Consider the following 20,000-nt stretch of genomic DNA (forward strand, 5'->3'; position numbering starts at 1 on the left):
TTCACACAGCACAGGAAGATGTACGTGACTACTTGGCTCTGTGATTTTGCTATTTACTTTCGTAGCTCATGAAATATTGTGCAATTTGACTCTGGGAAACAGTTTCTTCTGTAGTACTGGTCTTCATCAGTACTTTACCGCCTTGTTCGGAAATCTCTGCGTGCTCTCTCTGTCGTTCTTGTGGAACTGTCCAATGTCATGGTGCTGAAACATTAGTCTACATGTTGCGTTGGTTATTCATGAGCGAATCCATGCAGGTTTGGGAAGCCGTGGTTTTTTTTAAACTGTATTTAAAAAAAATAGTTTCAAGATGTTGCCATTGCTGCTGGACATGGACAATGACCTGTCAGGTTAACCTAAACGTTGACTGCTTTCAAGCTGATCTGTAAAAAGCCAATAATACAGTTGGTCCATCGACTGGGAAAGGGGAATCCACAGATGAGATCAAATTGACTAACGGAATAGACTTCACTGGGAGGGTGCGGGGGCTGAGGGTGGGGAGAGGCATCTTTATTCGTTTATCATTTCTGAAATATTAAAGGCTTTGATATCAGAGATCTCTCAGAAAACACAGACACTGGCATATTAGGAATATTCAGTGTTTTACGTCGCATATTCCTCCACTCGGTTGCATATGTAACAAGTATATGAGCCGTATTTCTGTTCGTCCTCAAGAAACATTATAGGAACGTGCGTTCTCCTTTATTAAAATGGCTATTTTTAGATTCTGCTCCTCTCCGACGTATGCTCACCCCGCCTGTCTCCCCGGGGCCAAGCATCCTACCCCAGGTAGACCAGAAATTGACGTCAGAGCTGGTCGTAGTTTGACGTGTAAACATCCCTTCCCCTTTCACGACGCTCTCATTGGTAGGTTTTCATGCAGGTTCAACTACTCGTTTATGCAGCCGTAGCCTCACATCGTTAAGGATCGCTTTTTAAGTATTATCAGCGCATTTGGACAGAATACGATCAAGGAAGACGAATAAAAAAAGAAACATATTCAACTAGCTTATTCAACTGTTTATTTGTTTTTTTTAATACATTTGTAGTATTTTGTTTTGTCTCAGCGCATCCTTACAGCCCTGGTGGACTCGTGAACATAAGCTGATTTTTTTAATTAGTGATAATATATCTGACATGGAAGTAAGATGTCGCCCAATGGTGATGTACTGTGTTCTTGCGATTCTCTGCTCTATCATCTGTACCGTGGATGCCTATGCCGAGGAGAGGCAGTACCTGAACGAATGGGCAGTCGAGATTCCAGGGGGACTCGGCGCTGCCCAAGCAATCGCCAACGAACTAGACTACGAACTAGTCAGACAGGTAGGAGCATAAGAAGTCACTATGAACTCCTCATATATTCTTGTGATTTTTTTTTTACCAATCTTTCTACAAACGAGAGGCTCAACTCGTCTCGCTTTTCACCGAAACGCGTTTAACATCGCCAGTATCTAGAGTGATCATATATGTGTGTGGTTGTATAACGTACGCCTTTGAGAGGCTGGTCGCAGACACTGTTGCTGCAAGTGCCCTTTGGTCACTAAGATTCCTCCGTTTCCAATTTTCTGAAAAAGCGACCGTGAATGTCCAAATCGATGTTTCTTGAAAACAGAGACAGATATGTAGCCTACTGCCGAGATGATATGAGATGAAATGAGATAATTACACGGACTCATATCTCTCGTACAAGACGCACAAACGCGCGCGCGCGCGCGCACACACACACACACACACACTCATTTTGATTGAATATCCTTTAATATGTCCACCAGTATTTTGTCATGGTTTAAGAAAGTAAAGCCAATAATAACGATAATAATGTTATTAGTATGGTGAACCACATGTAATGTGTCTGTTCATTATGCATCATGCTGACTACGTTTAGAAGTGTATGTTTGGCGTTTTGTACCACCCCTTACTTTTATTTGTCGAATTTTTCATAGCATTTCCATGTCTTTGTAACAATACATTAATTTCTTGGTCATTTCAAAATCACGGAAATACTAGTGTTTGACTTGGAATTGTTGCAAACTTTGGTATCAATATATAACATCAAAAATGTGATTTTATTTTTAAGCAATAATACACATGCTTTGCTGAGACTACATACGTCACTGATGAACAGGTGTTTGCGATGGAGCCGTCATATCGCTTTATCCTTTCTCGGGCCTTGTTGTTGTGTGTTTGAAAAACACGTTTTAAACAATTCTGCAGTCTCTCTTCTTTCATCCATTCAGCTTTGACCAACTCTGAGAACGTTTCATTATTCTTAGTTTTATATTTCATAACACCTACAGAGAAATTCAGTGTTTTGTTTTGTTTTTTAATTTGCTGTGCAAATGAATAGGATATATACATTAGAATGGTCTGATATCAACAGTTTTCAGAGTGAAACTGTGATGAAAGATTTTAAGGAGCTTTCAATCCAACTCTGTAATGTGAGAAGCCTGCTCTTTATTATACTCTGTTTGAAAGGGTTGCGTAAATAATTTATTACTGTACTATAAAGCACAGAAAATCCAAAACAGCCTTATCCACTCACCCTTACACAACACCACAGCAAAATGCTCCGAGCATTTGCAGCGTTTCACTACCAACAAGATTTTCTAAGCCTTTGTTCTTTGAAATAAATCTTGACAGTGCACTGGTGTTTAACAAAATGCCATTTATTTTAGCAGTGAAACAAAGGGTTATTTCTCCTGTAAAAATCGTTATCTCTGAAGATTTTTCATATATCACATAGACTAGACTGTGTGGCCTAAGTCTATCATGCAACAAAAACGTCTCAGAATGCTGTAATGGACAAATGCTGAGAAACATACATGTGAAATAGTTTCCTAATCTAATTTTAGAATGCAGCTCAGATATTTGAAGTCTAAACCGATTATTTCATTTAATGCCTGCTTTGTGAACAACATTGAAATCCGAGGTCTGTACCATTTATAACTGTTTTTTTTTTTCTTTTGACTATCAGCCTCCCACTCTTGAAATAAGTGGTTAGATTAACAGATTGAACTGCTTCATTTGAATATTGCTTAATTTGGCCTGAAATACTGATAAAAACCTCTGATTCTGTCTCCGTGTCATGTTTGCAGATTGGGGCGCTGAAAAACCATTATTTGTTCCGACATCGAAATCATCCTAGCAGAGCCAAAAGGAGTGCGGATCATATCACCAAACGTTTGGCTGAGGACGACAGAGTAAGAAATCTGCTCTCATTTCTCTCAGATGTCCTTATCTTCCTTTCTCTTCTTCTTCTTCTTCTTCTTTTTTTTTCAGTACAGTTGGTACAATCTCACTCTTCACTGAAATCAGAGCACAATCACAGATCTATGAAACTGTCAAGCAATCTGTTGTGTCAAACCACTATTTGCAAGATCTGTTTGTCCATCTGTCACGTCTACATCAATGTCTATGACCCATCATTCTAAATTTGGATTCATCAGCACTTTTCAGAGGACTGTTCCTTCAGGTATATGTGTTTATCCAACTACTTGTGTGTGTGTGTGTGTGTGTGTGTGTGTGTGTGTGTGTGTGTGTGTGTGTGTGTGTGTGTGTGTGTAGGTGTCCTGGGCAGAGCAACAGTATCAGAAGCGACGCAGTAAGCGAGCACCGTTATCTGCTGCCTGTAACGACTGCCCAGTCGACAAACTCTTCGATGACCCAATGTGGAATCAGCAGTGGTACCTGGTGAGTTTCAAAGTTTTATGTTATCTTTTATTCCAATAACCTGCTCATTCAGTTCCCGCGCTTTCTCCGGAACGTTCTATATCCCCTTCAGAGTGTAGACTTCAAAAGTGAAGCTCTGAATTCAGGTATCAGTCACAAAGTCAGCAATGACTCTGGGACATTTACTAGTGAGAGCCCTTGAAAACATTGCAAAAAGATGTCTCATTACTGGTATGCAGCATTTCAGGCTGTGTAACTGGCAATTCTGGGTCAGTGTTCTCTGAGGATTTGAATCCTGAATATCTGTGGAAGAAAGAGATCCATTTACTGTCGTGATGTGGAGTCGAAGTTGAGTCATTTGCTCCTTTAGCCTCAGGCCAAGAGTCTTGATGCTCTTTATATAGCAATCTGTGCAATTCACAATCAGTACCTCATACGCACAGCCCTGTTGCTTGCTTTAGTAAAGGGATTGTTTATTCACATATGACTGTGCATGCGAGAAATACAGACAGAGAGAAAGAGAGAGAAAGAAATTAGCCAAGAACGATAAAGGACAGATACTGATCCAAAATAAGTTACTTTCATTTACACCTCGAGCACAACCTACTCCAGTCGAGAAGGAAGTGAATGCCTTTTATTTCTTTGTGAGTAATGGACTTATTTTGTGGAAAAAAAATAATTAGTCAAAATCATTTATTGCATTTTTACTCAGCTGAGCCATTTGTTTTTCTGCTTCTGAGTTCTGATGTTTCTCTGTGCGTGTGTGCACCCATGTGTGTGCCCGTGTGTGTGTGTGCGCCCGTGTGTGTGTGTGTGTGTGTGTGTGTCCGCCTGTCACCATCCGTGTTCCCCGATGTTTGTCTCCTCCTTCATGACGTATGAGCAAACGATGAAAAAACTCTGAGTCACACAAATAGCACACTGATTTTTTTTTTTAAACACTTCGTGTGATCGTAATTGAATGGGTCACAGATTTCTCACTTTCCACTGTCACATGCTATTTCCCTGTTCACCAAACATTTCGCTGGTCTTCTGCTCCGCTGGTTCAGTGGAATCGTTTAGTCAGACTCCAGCCCTGCCCTCACTCTGTGACTAAGTGCAGCCTGTACGGACAGGCTGGTGACGGCACTCTCGACTTTTCCCTAATGAGATAAGGAAGACAACCATATAAGGCATGCTGCTGTAGTAATAGGGCTGGTCTGATGCTGGAGACCATGGTCTCATCTAGGTCTGCTCTACACATAATGTGCAGGACAAAACAACATCACAAAAAGGCTACGTCACATTATATTCAGCATCTAGATCTAGATTAAGATATACTGATAGACACACACACACATATATATATATACACACACATATATGTGTGTGTGTGTGTGTGTGTGTGTGTGTGTGTGTGTATACAGTATAAGGACATAGATACAGATACAGACACATATATATAATTCAGAGAATTATGATAAGAATATACACAAGGACCATTTACATTCCAACAAATTCCTTAAAATGAAGCTGTATTTAACAATTAAAAGAAAGCTTGCGACAATTGCTCAAAATTTCAAAGCTCAGTGTATATTTGGCAACAGTATGTGGTAGGTCCTCTGCAATTCATGGCTATTCAGTGAATGTTTGGAAAGATGAGGTGGTGGAGTGGTGCATACAAAAGTGGGAGGGGCAGAGAGGGGTGATGACGTGCAAGTATGGAGATGAAAAACGAGGGATGAGCTAAGGAGTCAGGAGAAGGAGGAGGGAGAGAGAGAGAGCGAGAGAGAGAGAGAGAGAGAGAGAGAGATGGAAGAGACATTTCAGAGCAATTTATCTTATGTTTCTCAGGAGAGGGAGCCTGATAATTTAATCAGAGGACTGACTCATAAGATTTTCACAGAGATGTGTGTGTGTGTGTGTGTGTGTGTGTGTGTGTGTAGTCCATATTTAACTATGCGTTTATGTGCTTATTTCAGACAGTGTTTTCAGACACAATAGGAGACACAAGCGTACACTCTCCACTCTTTACGCCGGAGACCCCATATCACACCCACCTTACATTCACCAGATAAACCCATGGCTAATGCAGGCCTGCAAACACCACCAAACACACGAATATTATCTCTAACACATGACATGTTTTGTCTGAACCAGCGGATGTATATTCAATACAAACCGTGGTGGGTTTCCTTGATCATCCTAGAGCTGACCCCCCCCCCCCCCCCCCCCCCCCAAGGCGTATCTTGAGGAGAGATCTCACTCTTATGAGTCACCGCTCATGGCTGATGCTTGCTCAGTGTCTGTGCATAATCAGCAGCGTGATCTCAGATCTCTGGGGTTTTTTTTGCTTTTTTTTTTTTCATTTTCTCTCTTTTTTTCCTTGTCTAGCTTTAAATCATTTGTGCCCCCTTGGGAAAATGTGCTCATGTGCTCTCCTGTATTTACTCCCTGTCGATTATCCAATTAAAATGCCAGCACAAATTGGATGACAGTGTCTCTCACTTCCCACACTCACAGATCATGCATCAGAGTGCCAGGGTAAAAATGAGAGCTGTCTACCTGCGCATGGCTTCTTCAGTACTGTAGTGAGGACCTTTAGTGTATTGTAGCATCTTTCTTTTTGATAGTCCATCAGCTGGTAGCCTCTCCCCGGGCGCCGGAAGGACAATGAATAGAATCTTCACTAACAGAAAGGTCAATATGACCGATAAAATCGTTTCTATTCATTTTGAGGCAAGCAGCTTTCTGCTTCAGAATTCACAACAGTCATCATGTATGGAGTGGTTTTTTTTTTTAAAAGGATGAACGTGTAATTTAGGATTGTAGACAAGTGCCGAAAGCGCGTACACACACGCACACGCAAACGCACACGCATGCACACATACACACACACACACACACACACACACTCACACGCTATTCACTCTTCATCTTCTCTCATTGCTTCTCTCTTTAGCAAGACACACGGACATCCTCCTCTCTGCCTAAACTGGACCTCCATGTAATTCCAGTGTGGAAGAAGGGTATAACAGGGAAAGGGGTGGTCATCACCGTGCTGGATGATGGACTAGAGTGGAACCATACCGACATCTACCCTAACTACGTAAGAGCGTCTCCATAGCAACATCCACTCAACTGCTTTATGGTTGTTTCCATGGCAACGCCTACCACAACTATGTAAAATATTTATCCATAGTGATATACACCACTAAATTATGCAGGCCACTTAAGTGAAACGTTCAGTGCTATCATACAGAAGCACTATATGGATATGTGCACTTTTTGTTGTTTATTTGTCTGTTTTACAAAAAACACGTGAGTCACAATGATATTAGCAATGATGAATGCTGTGCACTGTGCACAATAAAAATAATCTTATTGCAACTGAATTTGCTTTAAAAAAAAAAAAAAAAGAATCTAAATATAATCTTTCTTATGTTTTTAGACATTGTCCTGTAAATTTTTGTTGAACCTTAGGAATGTTGATTAGGGAAGTTGGTCATAGGTCCATCTGGGGCTAGTGGTGAACAGTTGTGTTGTACTGACAGTCTAGCACTGTGGGTACACACACAGGCTGAAGTAGACAAATTTCAAAGATGAGTTTCTGTGCAGATGGAGCTCACTGTGCCTGTAATTAGCTCCACTCTTTCCAATGGCCCCAGTCAACACAGCTGCACAATTACTATTAAGAGGAGTCTCTCAGTGTGGTTTTATTTGTAACTGTTCTAATCATTTGGCGTGCATTGGGTCCCATGATACACTTTTTTTGTAACGAGAATATTCTTAATTTGTTTATTTATAAGAGACACTGGAGCAAGAAGTGCCAGAAAAATGATAAATTCGAAAGTTTGCTCTATGGCTTATGTTTGGTGCTTTCGCTAGCCTATCTAGTCATCAAGTTTGAAACATACATTTATACACTTGAATGAGAGATTATTCATACCAAAGACAACAGTCAATGTGAGTTAGCACAAGTGACTCAAAACATTCAACTTCATTTGAGTGTAAAAATGAATCAGAGACATTACAGCAGAAACATAAACAAAAAAACTGAACCAAAGGTGGATTCATCAGAAACAGACATTCCATTCTTCCATTCTGTCTTGACCCTTTCCAATGTATATACCTGTAATATACCTTCCATAAGCCAAAACAAAACAACAAATTGTTAAAATGATGAAAGACAACCTTTTTGAATTAATAGACGTTTAGTACTTGATTTACTTTAATAATATTATTCATGAAAGTGTTAATCTATTTTATGGCCTGTTCTTCATGAAGAAATTACAAAATAAAACAGGGGACATGAATTTTCATCTAATACCACCTCTTTCTCTAATCCAGGACCCTGCAGCCAGTTATGACTTTAACGATAACGACCCTGATCCTTTTCCCAGATATGACTCCACCAACGAGAACAAGTAAGTGATTCAGCATTTCATTTATTATCATGAATCATCATTAAATATTAGTCCAAATATTTCTGGTGTAATTTCTATCAGTGTGTATGGAAGGCTGTCTACTGAGGTTAGTATGAGTCTGTGAGCAGAGGCATTGATGAATCACAATTAAAATGAACATCTCTGGTATCGGCCGTAATAAAACCATATACTCATAGAGATCCTTCCATCATTCCTAGGGGAGGAGCTGTGATTATGTTAATAAGTCTGGGGGAGTCTTTTCTTTATCACTAATTCCCTAATAATCCAGCTCCCTGTCATATTGTTCTCGCTTCTTCATTATGCAACAGGATTAGAATCCAGGCCCAACTTGGCCTTCGAAATGGAAACTAAAAATAATTTACATTGTCTGCTGTGTAATTATGTACGTAATGTTTTTCCTGAAGTGTACTGTTTCAAAAGGAAAGAGACAAATATTATTTTGTTTCATTATTTTGCAGATTATACGTTCTAAATGTCAGTTTATATGAATTAGACTCTTCATAACAGTATATGACTTGCTTTTTGAAAAATGGTAGGTAAAAAGGCTTTAGTGGAAGATTGTAAAGCACTACAGCAATTGAAGAGAGACATAGGTGTCAGTGAAAATGGAACACACTTGTTATTTTTCTCTCACTGTGGTTTCAGTGCAATTTCTCCTCTTCATTCTGACACTGCCTTTAATGATGACTCATACTGGGCTCGCTGTAGGAGGGGCTGTATTCAGAATGAATACGCATGCAGACACACATACACACACACACACACACACACGCACACACACAGAGACACATGCACACACACACTGACACACACACACACGTACACACACACACACACACACACACACACAAACACACACACAGGCGCACACACACACAGACACACATACACACGCGCGCGTACACATCCATGCACGCATACGCACACACTCACACATTCGCACGCACATATAAATTTGGCACAGGCGTATGAATATACGCATGCAGGCACACTCATCCTCTTACCCACCCATGTCAATGCACTCTTTTGTCAAGGCACTTCTGTGTAATTGCTTGTAGAGTACAGAGTCTGTCATCATCCCATTTGTTTGAACAGAGAGTTCATGTGAATGGAAAAGCAAAACTGAGAAATATAGAATGCAGTCATTAACATTTGCTCAACAGTTCAGCTCAACAATTATCAAGTCTTAGCTAATTGTACCTTACAAACGGCATGATATTTTCAAACACGAAAATGACTTTGAGCACTCTCTTAGAGTCTCCCATTAACTTTTAATTACATTCACAGTCATATCTGAATGATATCCAGGTTTCAGGAATAAAGGTTTCAGGAATAAAGGCAAATACAACGCGATCCTGCAAAGTATGCTCAATTTCGGGCTGAAAATCTGAAAAATTACCATAATTGCTGGTATTGTTCAGCTTTTCAACTAGATTCTCTCCTAAGGATTTCTCATGTTTTAATGTCTGTTTTCAGGCATGGGACAAGGTGTGCTGGAGAGATTGCTATGCAGGCAGACAACAACAAATGTGGAGTCGGTGTGGCGTACAACTCCAAAGTTGGAGGTGAGAAACTTGCAGTGTGTGTGTGTGTGTGTGTGTGTGTGTGTGTGTGTTTGTGCCTGTGTGTGGAGTTTGTTTCTGGATATTTTCACACCCTGTGGTCAGAGAATTTTCCAGTAAAAGCTTCCAGTAGTGGTTTGAACAGCAGCTGAGAGGCTGGCGTAAAATGGACAGCCTGCTTTTACTCACGATATGATTATATAACATCACTTACCCAAATTACCCCACTGTATTCCTCTTCATTTCCACTAGTCATCCTATGAGAGCAAGATGTTTCTGGGTCAGACAGAATTTACCAGAACTGATCATGCCTTTTTGGTTTTGTATGGAGACAAGTGAAAAACCATTCAATCCATCCCAATTTTAAAACTTAGCTTAAATTTCAAAGTTACTTTGATGGACTAAGATTCAAAACATGTTTGAAATCAAGGAAATAACATTGAAACTGGCACGAGACATACGTAGCTTTCCATTCATTCACGCGTTACCTGTGAAGCAGCCTCAAGTCTTGGAGACTTTTATTTTATGTCGTTCTGAATCCTATTCTCCGTTTCACCTTTTGTTTGCTGCCTCTCACATGCTGTCAGGGATTCGTATGCTGGATGGAATTGTGACGGATGCCATTGAGGCCAGCTCTATTGGGTTTAATCCAGAGCATGTGGACATCTACAGTGCCAGCTGGGGGCCCAATGACGACGGGAAGACGGTGGAGGGGCCCGGTCGCCTTGCCCAGAAAGCCTTTGAGTACGGCATTCAAAAGGTGAGCCAACGCAAGCATCCATCCAACAGTGTTCTTCCATTTTTTTGTGACAGGAAACGACATCCAAGAAATATCAGATCCTCCATTTTGTATTTGGCAGCATGAATATGCATGTTTAATGACACAGATACCAATTTTTTTTAAAAATTACACAGTACGAGGCATGATGGTTTGTACAACCTGTTCGTGACACGGGGATAATGATTCTGTCTTCAGGGCCGTGGTGGGAAGGGATCGATCTTTGTGTGGGCTTCTGGTAATGGTGGTCGCCAAGGTGATAACTGCGACTGTGACGGTTACACGGATAGCCTCTACACCATCTCTATTAGCAGCGCTTCTCAGCAGGGCCTTTCGCCGTGGTACGCCGAAAAATGCTCCTCCACTCTGGCGACAGCTTACAGCAGCGGAGACTACACTGATCAGAGAATAGTGAGTCTAACACTGCCTGGTTTTCCTCTCCTTTTTTCTTCTAAACATTTTTCTCTGCTCCGAGTTTTTCTCGTCCTTAACTGATGATTCATTCTGACTGTCCTCATGTGTAAAACTGGGGTTGCTTCTATATTTACCAGTCAAAGCTCTTTTTTTTTTCTCTCTGTCTATTTTTTTCCTCCTAATTTTAATGATTGTACTCTCTTAATCCGTTCTCTGCTGTTCCTGTCTTTATGCGCTGATATTTTTCCTGACGTGGCCTGACAGACCAGCGCTGATTTGCATAATGAGTGCACGGAGACACACACTGGGACGTCAGCGTCTGCTCCACTGGCCGCCGGGATATTCGCCCTGGCTTTGGAACAGAAGTATGTTGAATATTTTCATTTTCAACTCATTATTCATCACTGAGCAGTGGCTAACGTGCACGCGAAAATTATTCAGATTATGTTGACGGGCATCAAAACTTTAACAATGCATAAAAGTCTTGTTTTTTCCCACCCTGACTATGCCGTTGTTATGAAGGCTAAATAAGTGGAACTGCTTGTCACCCCAAGATTAACTTTGTGTGTTTGCGTGAACTCAGTCCTGACCTTACCTGGAGGGACCTGCAGCACCTGGTGGTGTGGACGTCTGAGTTTGACCCCTTGGCCAATAACCCAGGATGGAAGAGAAACGGAGCTGGACTCATGGTGAACAGCCGTTTTGGCTTCGGCCTCCTCAATGCCAAGGCCTTAGTGGATCTTGCCGACCCTAAAGTGTGGAAACATGTGCCTGAGAAGAAACAGTGCATAGTGAAGGACGAGGCTTTCCAGCCAAGGTAATACTGGTTTACTCTTCCTCCAACAACGACAGCAAAGTTCCTCTGCCATGTCAAAATGTACATCTCTGACAATGGACTACATACTGTAGACTTAAGTAAGCTTTTTATTCCTCGGAGGAAAACAAAACAAAACAAAACAAAACAAAACAAAACAGGAAAAGGCTGCATATAAAACTTTCTGTGCTCATACATAGCCATTCAGTTCCAAATTCACCCCCTAGATCCTGTTCCCTGTTACACCCTTCTTCCAAACTGGGATTACACGTAGGTCCAGTTTAGGCAGAGAGGAGGATGCCCATGCGTCTTGCGAAAGAGGGAAGAAAGAAGCAATAAGAGATGATGAAGAGAGAGGGAGACAAAGAGAGAGAGAGAGAGTGTGTGTGTGTGTGTGTGTGTGCTCATGTCTGTTAAATTATTAAAAAGGAATGGAAGAAGGGGACCAAAAGAAATCTTACTCGCCCGTTTTACTTTTTCAGTCTACAAGGACCGTGGATTACATTCATTTCTATCTGCTCCAATCCTCTCTCAGAGGAAGGATACCTGGGCAGATGTTTTCTTTCCTGTGGGATTAGATGAGTACTCAGAAACACTAATGCGCCTGACACGAGACACACTCTAAAACCCCACAGGTCGTGGCACTGTGTGCTTGACAGAGATTCTGGTTTAAGTTCGCGTGGGTCAGATGTGCTATCGCATCATCCCCCGTAAAATGTGCATTAAAAGAAAATAATGTAATAAAATGGATAGGGAAACCACGTGACTTCAGTAACAATGGGCAACAATGTTTTCATGTGGAGATTCTGTATTTTTTTTTCAGACTCAGATTCAAGAGAATTATTTGTCACATGCGTAATTGTACACGTAACAACAGCAGTGAAATGAGATAAACAGCGGTAAGATGAGATAAAGATCCAGCTGGAGATGCCAGGGATTGAACCCGGGGCCTCATACATGCAAAGCATGCGCTCTACCACTGAGCTACATCCCCTGATGAGTGAATGAAACCAAACAGAGCTGAGTAAATGCAGTCATCAAGAGCGACAACTACTACCCGCACCAAGGCAATAGAGAAGAGGCAGGTTAGCTTACGCTCTGGCTGATGAAGGTTCGGTCTTGGGCTTCTCTGTCAGAGGAAGCTAATCGTCTCCAACTCTGAAAACCAGATGTCAGAGGTTGATGAGATGCGTTGAGTTCTGGTCCCAAGGGTCACGAAGACTGAAGCTGCAGAGAGTCCTCTCTCTGGAGTCGCAGCAGGCTTTGTTGGATGGTGTCTGAGATCGGCAAAATCGAGCCAGGTTCTTTCCGGAAGGCAGTCGCACTCTGACAAGTGCGACCAAGCATGCTGTCTCTCAGTTCAGGGCCTGAAAGCGAAACCGAGCTTGTGGTACCGCTGAGTTAGCAGAGGATGGTTTCGATCCATCGACCTCTGGGTTATGGGCCCAGCACACTTCCGCTGCGCCACTCTGCTCCCCGAACTGTGACGTCAGATTTTGAAATAGGATTATGAACATTTCATGCAATTTTTAAATAATTAAGGAAGTTCAATTAAATTGAATTAAATTAAAATTTCAAAAATAGTCATAAATGCATATGCTTATGCATATAGTTTTTTGGCCAGTGCTTTGGTTTATAGTAGTATTCGCGGTCTCTCTAAACTACACAACTGACTTTCTCAGTCTTTTTTCTGTAATATAAGGTGACCAGCCTAAATTTTACAGCAGACGTTACACCATCTCTGTTTAATCCACAGGGATTAATATCCCACATGTCTCTCTTTTCTCACTGAGTATACATTTACATCTCAGGCTAGGGTTGGGTGGGGGAATCTGGTCATTCACATGGAATGTTAATCCACTAGGAGATGCCTCATTCATCACTCAACACTCAGCATAAAAGCTGGTTCATGTTTCTCATTAATATGTGACAAAGAGATGCATTAATAATGGTTTAATCTGTGTCTGTCTGTGCTGTACTAAATGTATGTGCGCATGTCCTGTTTGCCGACTATATGAGTATATGTATTTGAACATATGTGTATGGTTATTAAGTTTTGTAGATGTTTATATATTATTATGTTTGTTTCTCTAACTCTCTCTCTCAGGCCACTGAAGGCAGCGGGTGAGATCAGTATAGAGATCCCCACTAAAGCGTGTGCGGGACAGGCCAACGCTGTGCTCTCACTGGAACATGTGCAGGTGGAAGCCAGTATTGAGTACACCAGGAGAGGAGATCTCCACATCACTCTCACTTCTCCCTCAGGTGAGACACCAACTAACACACATATACACACACACACAGGCATGAATGTTTACATGAGTTTTGATGTGGGTTTTTTCTGGTGGTTGATGTTTTATCAGGCACAAACACGGTCTTGCTGGCAGAAAGAGAGAGGGACACCTCTTCTAATGGCTTCAGAAATTGGGCTTTCATGTCAGTGCACACCTGGGGTGAAGATCCGACTGGAACATGGATTCTGAAGATTACAGACACAGTGAGAACTCAACACAACTTTTTTAATTCTCTATATCTCTCTCTTTTTTTTACTACATCACATGTTCTGAACCAGTGTCATCTCACCGCATGTCTCTCTCTATGTCTTAGTCGGGGCGGATGGAGAATGAGGGCCAGATAATAAGCTGGAAGTTGATTCTTCATGGTACATCAGAGCGGCCGGAGCATATGAAGAACCCAAGAGTGTACACATCCTATAACGCAGTGCAGAATGACCGCAGAGGAGTAGAACACATGGAGGACATGCTAGAGGTGAACATGTCAACACACATACAATATGGTGTATGAAAAACATTAAAAGATAACCTAAAATAAGTCTGAGAAAAATAAATAAATAGTCCTCCTAATGCTAAATACTGCATCTGAAAGAATGTCCTCCAGAGAGATTTGCCTATCTGTTGTTTGTCGGAGAAACTTGGTTTTTTTTTTTAACGTGTGTCTTTCTGTATGTTTTCCTTCTGTAGGAGAGCCCAACTCAGGCCATTTTGTCCAAGAAGCCCCGGCCCGTTCTTGAAAAGAGCCCCTCTCCAGCTGAGACGCCCAAGAAGAAACAGAGGAGACCTCCTGCTGCCCCCGAGGGCTCGACTCCTAACATGGCCCTTCTGCGTCTCCTCCAAACCGCATTCAACAGGCAGACTCCAGCCACCCTGTCTCACGCTTCCTCATCCTCTGCCAGGACAAAGCAGCACGACAGGATCCCCCAGCAGAACCTCTATCAGGCCCTGGACCGGCTGAACCAGTACACAGGACCCGAAGACAGCCTGTACAACGACTATAGCGACAGCTTCTACAGCGTTCGACCCTACAAACACAGGGACGATCGTCTGCTGCAGGCCCTGTTTGACATGCTCTCAGATGACCAGCAGTGAGGGAGGAGTCAGTGGGTGTAGGGGAGGGACATATAGGGGAAAAACACATAGATATATAAATATATGCGTATTCCAAATATATCATTATCAAAATATATTTAAATGTGTACACGTTGAATGTTTACAAATATATATCAACACCCTTTACAGACTTCGATGTATTTATATGAGTCGGTGTTCCAGATTGGCACGCTTAAACATATTTATAAACATCTTTATTCAGAACTGACACATTCAATATATTTTTGATAAATGTATATTTGGAATCTTTTCACATGAATAGGAGGTAGGGAAGTGGGTTGGGAGGAAGTTGCTAGGAAAAGGACGTGATTGGATGAATCAGGTTCAGGGAAAGAAAAAAAGGGAAAAAATTGCAATTTAAAGGAGACAGATGGAGTGGCAGAAGATGAGGGGGAGGAGAGAGAAAAAAAAAAGAAACAGGAAAGAAAGAAATTATACTACTTCCAGACAAGCTTATTCTCTTCATTCCTGACATTTCTCATTCTGGCCTGTACCTATCTGTCTGTCAGTATAAGTATTTGTTTGTAGAGAGATTAAATGTGTCCTATATTTCATAGTCTGCACAGTCTGGATTATTATTGCATACATTCAGCTCTAGAGGCACCGTATCTCTGTTGTGCACTTCCTATCACACAACCAATCAGAGACCAGGGACCCTTTTCCCATTCCTGCCTCTCTCTGACTTCAGCCAATCCTGTCATGCTGCATTTTCTACTGCAGGACCTGCATGCTAAGATTAAAAGAGAGCTTTCCTTTAGGTAGTGACAATGTTAATTATCCAGCTAAATAAAGACAATGATTGTAATCTGTTTTGAAAAATGTTCAACCTCGAATCATTTTACTTTAGTATTAGTCTGTCTGCATCTCTACAGTTGAAATAGGTCTAGATGTACGTAGAGAGATCCAATTTCGATTTGGTAGAATTTCTTTATTAGATTTGAGTACTTTATTTTTTTTTTTTTTATTAACTTTTATTTTGATATGAATTTACTGCATTTTAATTGATTTAGAAATTTAAAGTCACTTAACGTGGTATGCTGCATGATCGTTTTTCTCTACCAGTAAAAGGCTGAGATACAGATTTTATATTTTATAACCGGTTTTAAAGCAGACAGCTCGTAAATGCATCTCATACTCAGGATAGTTACTGTGATTAAAACAACGAGATGTTTTGATTCGTTCATTTTGTGTGGCTTTCTTCAGTTTGCAGCATGCTGTGTACCAAGCTGTGGCACAGAAATGGCCAAAGGCTTCCTTTATCTCTTTATCCCATGGATGGGGTGGAATCATAGAGGGGACAAAGATGCCAAATTATGTATTTGAAATAATCTATATGCTAAAACATATAACAAATAGCATGACAAATCATATGCCTCTTTTGTTGAACTTCCTAAATAAGTGAATATGGACAATTGGATTAATTTTGTATATCCAAAAGTTCAGATCATAAAGATGGTTTATTTTTCTAAAAAAATACATTCTAGTTTCTGAAAACAGAAAGAGTAAAAATGTATATCTAAAAACCTTAAGTGTAATATCTTCATTAACATTACAGATCTTAACAGTAAGATATCATCTCTCTTAAATTTATTTTTCTTTTCATGTTTAAAACTGATTAGTATTGCATTGTCTTTTAAGCTTCTCTGATATACAGTTAACTCTACCCTGTTACCGTGCTGAGTATTTGAAAGTGCTTGTGTCTGACTGATCATTGTAGAACAGGCTTGAATGTTGTTCTCTTTATTCTATATTGAATCCACATTTGCACACTCAAAAAATTATATGCAACGTAATAATGTAGTCTCATACGTCAACAGGTTATCTGACCATATATGTACTGAGTACTGATTTAAATTATTTCTGGTGTAAATGTACCTCAATAACCGGTGATTCTTCTTAAACCTGCCTGGAATGAAGGATTTTCTGACCGTAACCCCACTTCTCTGCCAGCCAAGAGAATGTTTTGCGATGAAGGAGAAATGGAAAAAGACGAAAGTTTACAAACATCCTGTAATTTATACATTTTCAATGTAGTCAATGTTGTTTATATGTTATTTTTTGATTAATCGATGCTTCTGTCCAAAGTTGTTTACAAAGCTAAAATAGATTATTATTATGTATCGATATATAATATGAAATTTATCGTAATAAATTGTTAAGTTACCTTGCAAGTGAATGCTTTGTGTGTCCTGGCTCCAGGTTGTGTGGATGAATGCTGCTTTTGAATTGGACAGTTGGGCCTTTTTACACAGATGAGTGTTTTATGTCATTTGGACAGTTGGGCCTTTTTGCCCAGGCCAGTGTTTAATGTCATTTGGTGGAAATGCTCATTCTGGTCATTCCAAAGTGTTCTCTATCTCACTGCCTTAAGAACAATCTAGAATGACAAAACTACACCATCTCTCTCTCTCTCTCTCTCTCTCTCACACACACACACACTCACACACTCACACACTCACACTGTCACACACACCCACACAAACACATGCTCCCTTTTCTTGCTACATTTTCATCACATTGCCTGGGCTTCATTACTTTAGCTTCTTCTTCTTCCATTTGCTTTTTAACTGTTACACGGATATAGCACCACCATGTGGTAAAATGAGAGGGCGCCACAAATTCTGCAGAGGTGAATTCCCGTGCAGTAATGGAGTATGTGCAATGAATAACAACTTGAACATTTCATGTAAGTCACAAGGCCATAATAGAAACCAGTTGAGGCAAATGATTCGTTCTATCTGTTAAGAAGCAAAATAAAACAACAACGTTTATGTTAAAGAATTGTTCTTTATTTGCTCTTCTGAATTCTTACTGTGTCTCCCCTCTTCCTCTATCTCCTCTGTATCTTTCCTTTTCTACTCGTGTCTTCTGCCCAGATTCCTTTCACATCTGGGCTGTTCTGGGCAAGCGCCAGACGAACAGATTCCTGAGCTCAGAGAGTAAAGACAGAGAGAGGGAGAGAATGAGACAGACAGACAGAAAGAGGGAAGAATGGGAGGGACAAAATAAAATGCAAAAAAAAAAAAAAGACAGGATAGAGAGGAGAGAAGGTTGAAGAGAAGGCTGCGGATAAGGGAAGAAAGAAAAGCGAGAACAGTATCTCAGAAGACTCACAAAAAAGTCATTAGACCAGAGAGAGAGAGAGAGAGAGAGAGGGAGGGAGAGAGAGAGAGAGAGAGAGAGAGAGATAGAGAGAGAGAGAGAGAGAGAGAGAGAGAGAGAAAGAGAGAGAGAGAGAGAGAGAGAGAGAGAGATGGCACGGTTTCTACACTCCAGATTGTCCTCAGGTTAGTGAGACATAATCTTCACTCCACTTCTTAAACCCCCACTCCTTCTCCCTCACCACTTCTCTCTCTCTCTCTCTCTCTCTCTCTCTTTCTCTCTCTCTCTCAGACCCTTGGTTCGCTGCTGGTCAGTTAGAGGTCTTAAAACGTGCATTCCTCTCATGCTTCACGTAGACTTGTAACATGCAGCTGAAATGTCAAGAAGCTAGTTGGCTTTTTCAGTGGCACAGGGAGATGCAACATGTAATACAAAAACTTACCTGAAGACTTGAGGCAGCAGAAACATTTATAGTTTTCTGAAGCATGCTCCAAAGTATGAGTAGAGTTATTGATGCATATGTTATGGATTATACTTTGTGTGTGCGTGTGTGTGAGAGAGAGACACACAGAGACAGAGACAGAGACAGAGAAAGAGAGAGAGTGAGAGAGAGAGAGAGAGAGAGAGCAAGTGAGCACAGATGTGAATTGCAAGTGTGTGTGATTTGGGAGATGGACATTTGAAACAGTAGCTGAAATACACTTGCTAATGTGTGTCCACATGTGCAACGCAGAATCAAGGGCATTGTGTGCAAGCTTTTAAACATTTCATTTTTTCAGGCATGTACAAAGTGACTTGGAGACAACTGCTGGTCCTCTGTGTATGTGTCCTAACTGGACTCATCTGTAAGTACAGAGCCACCCATTTCCCTCCTCAGAAAATAAGGGTACTGGCAAATACTACACTCAGACACAAAACAAGGCTAAATGTTCTAAGTGGAGCTAATTTAAGAACACGCTCAAAGAGGTTCTCTTGACTTGAAATTCAACTTTTCTCAAAGACACATTTAGCTAACAAAGGTAATATATGGAAGGGTGTTAAAACAGCTCAGTAAGCACCATGTCAAATTCAAATCCATGTCAGTGGCATAACGGATATGTAATCTGATACTAATTTGATACCACTGATATGTAATGTAATATAGTCAGATTATCAGATAATGCTTACAAATGTTTGTAAACACTGAAAACAGAATGGCTACAGTCCCAATACAATAAAACATAAAACAGACAGTGTAAATGGAATGGTTTTCTCCAGACTTCTCTCAAGGGAGGAGGTTATCAGCTGTACGTCTTCAGCCAGAGGAGGTGAGGACAACAGCAGAAGAGGAGCAGCACCTCTTCCCCGTTACAACTCTTTGGGGTGCTCCTTTGGTTTGGGGCGACAGTGAGCCCTCTGTGTGGCGTAGGGCTGAGTTTTCCCATCATGCATTTCGCGTGGGGCTGGTGGTCCTTGCCGTTGGCCGTTACGTCCATTACCTGCAGGGACTCCTCTCCTCTGCCGAACTCAACTTCTTGCCTGAGGTTGCTGTCACTTACTACATCCTAACTGACAGCCCTCGCCAGCTCGATCCACCTCCATCCTTGGGACCTATGAGGAAGTTGAGGGTGATACCTGTGGCAGAGATGCCCGGCTTGAAGAGGCTTGCCCTGCGGCGAATGGACCTACTAGCCAAATTCATTAAGGAGCAGGTCCAGTGGGAGGTGGACTATGTGTATTGCATGGATGTGGACCAGACGTTTACAGGCCCAGTAGAGACAGAAATCCTGGGCAAGTTGGTTGCCACGTTGCATCCTGGGTTCTACAACAAACCTCGTCAGACTTTCC

At 41.2% G+C, this 20,000-nt stretch overlaps 2 protein-coding genes and 1 non-coding gene across 3 annotated transcripts in view; 2 read left to right on the plus strand and 1 right to left on the minus strand.

The window, feature by feature from the left end:
* Positions 1-1,137: 1,137 nt before the first annotated feature.
* On the plus strand, positions 1,138-15,050 carry pcsk1 (proprotein convertase subtilisin/kexin type 1). Its single transcript, XM_030768885.1, has 14 exons — positions 1,138-1,323; positions 3,096-3,200; positions 3,565-3,690; positions 6,611-6,757; positions 7,999-8,075; positions 9,573-9,661; positions 10,246-10,418; positions 10,635-10,847; positions 11,115-11,215; positions 11,434-11,667; positions 13,772-13,929; positions 14,028-14,161; positions 14,272-14,433; positions 14,646-15,050. The coding sequence occupies exons 1-14, from the start codon at positions 1,138-1,140 to the stop codon at positions 15,048-15,050; spliced, it is 2,310 nt and encodes a 769-aa protein (XP_030624745.1).
* trnaa-ugc (transfer RNA alanine (anticodon UGC)) lies at positions 12,587-12,658 on the minus strand. Its single transcript has one exon. It is a non-coding gene; the product is annotated as a tRNA-Ala (tRNA).
* A 3,274-nt stretch (positions 15,051-18,324) lies between the features above and the next one.
* Positions 18,325-20,000, plus strand: part of LOC115807139 (globoside alpha-1,3-N-acetylgalactosaminyltransferase 1-like) — a 2,023-nt gene continuing 347 nt past the window's right edge. The window contains exons 1-3 of the mRNA XM_030768011.1: positions 18,325-18,358; positions 18,953-19,018; positions 19,431-20,000. The exon at positions 19,431-20,000 is cut by the window's right edge and continues 347 nt beyond it. Coding sequence (XP_030623871.1) covers positions 18,325-18,358; positions 18,953-19,018; positions 19,431-20,000 — 670 coding nt within the window. The remainder of the gene's footprint in view (positions 18,359-18,952; positions 19,019-19,430) is intronic.

The sequence above is a fragment of the Chanos chanos genome, chromosome 3 (genome assembly GCF_902362185.1).
Source record: "Chanos chanos chromosome 3, fChaCha1.1, whole genome shotgun sequence".
NCBI classification, from domain to species: Eukaryota; Metazoa; Chordata; class Actinopteri; order Gonorynchiformes; family Chanidae; genus Chanos; species Chanos chanos.

What these genes read in the sequence shown, in the direction of transcription:
- pcsk1 (XM_030768885.1), top strand. Translation starts at nt 1,138, where the DNA reads ATGGAAGTAAGATGTCGCCCAATGGTGATGTACTGTGTTCTTGCGATT. An exon ending in GTTTGGCTGAGGACGACAGA is followed by an intron (nt 3,201 to 3,564) that starts GTAAGAAATCTG and finishes GTGTGTGTGTAG; the next exon opens with GTGTCCTGGGCAGAGCAACA. An exon ending in CCGACATCTACCCTAACTAC is followed by an intron (nt 6,758 to 7,998) that starts GTAAGAGCGTCT and finishes TCTCTAATCCAG; the next exon opens with GACCCTGCAGCCAGTTATGA.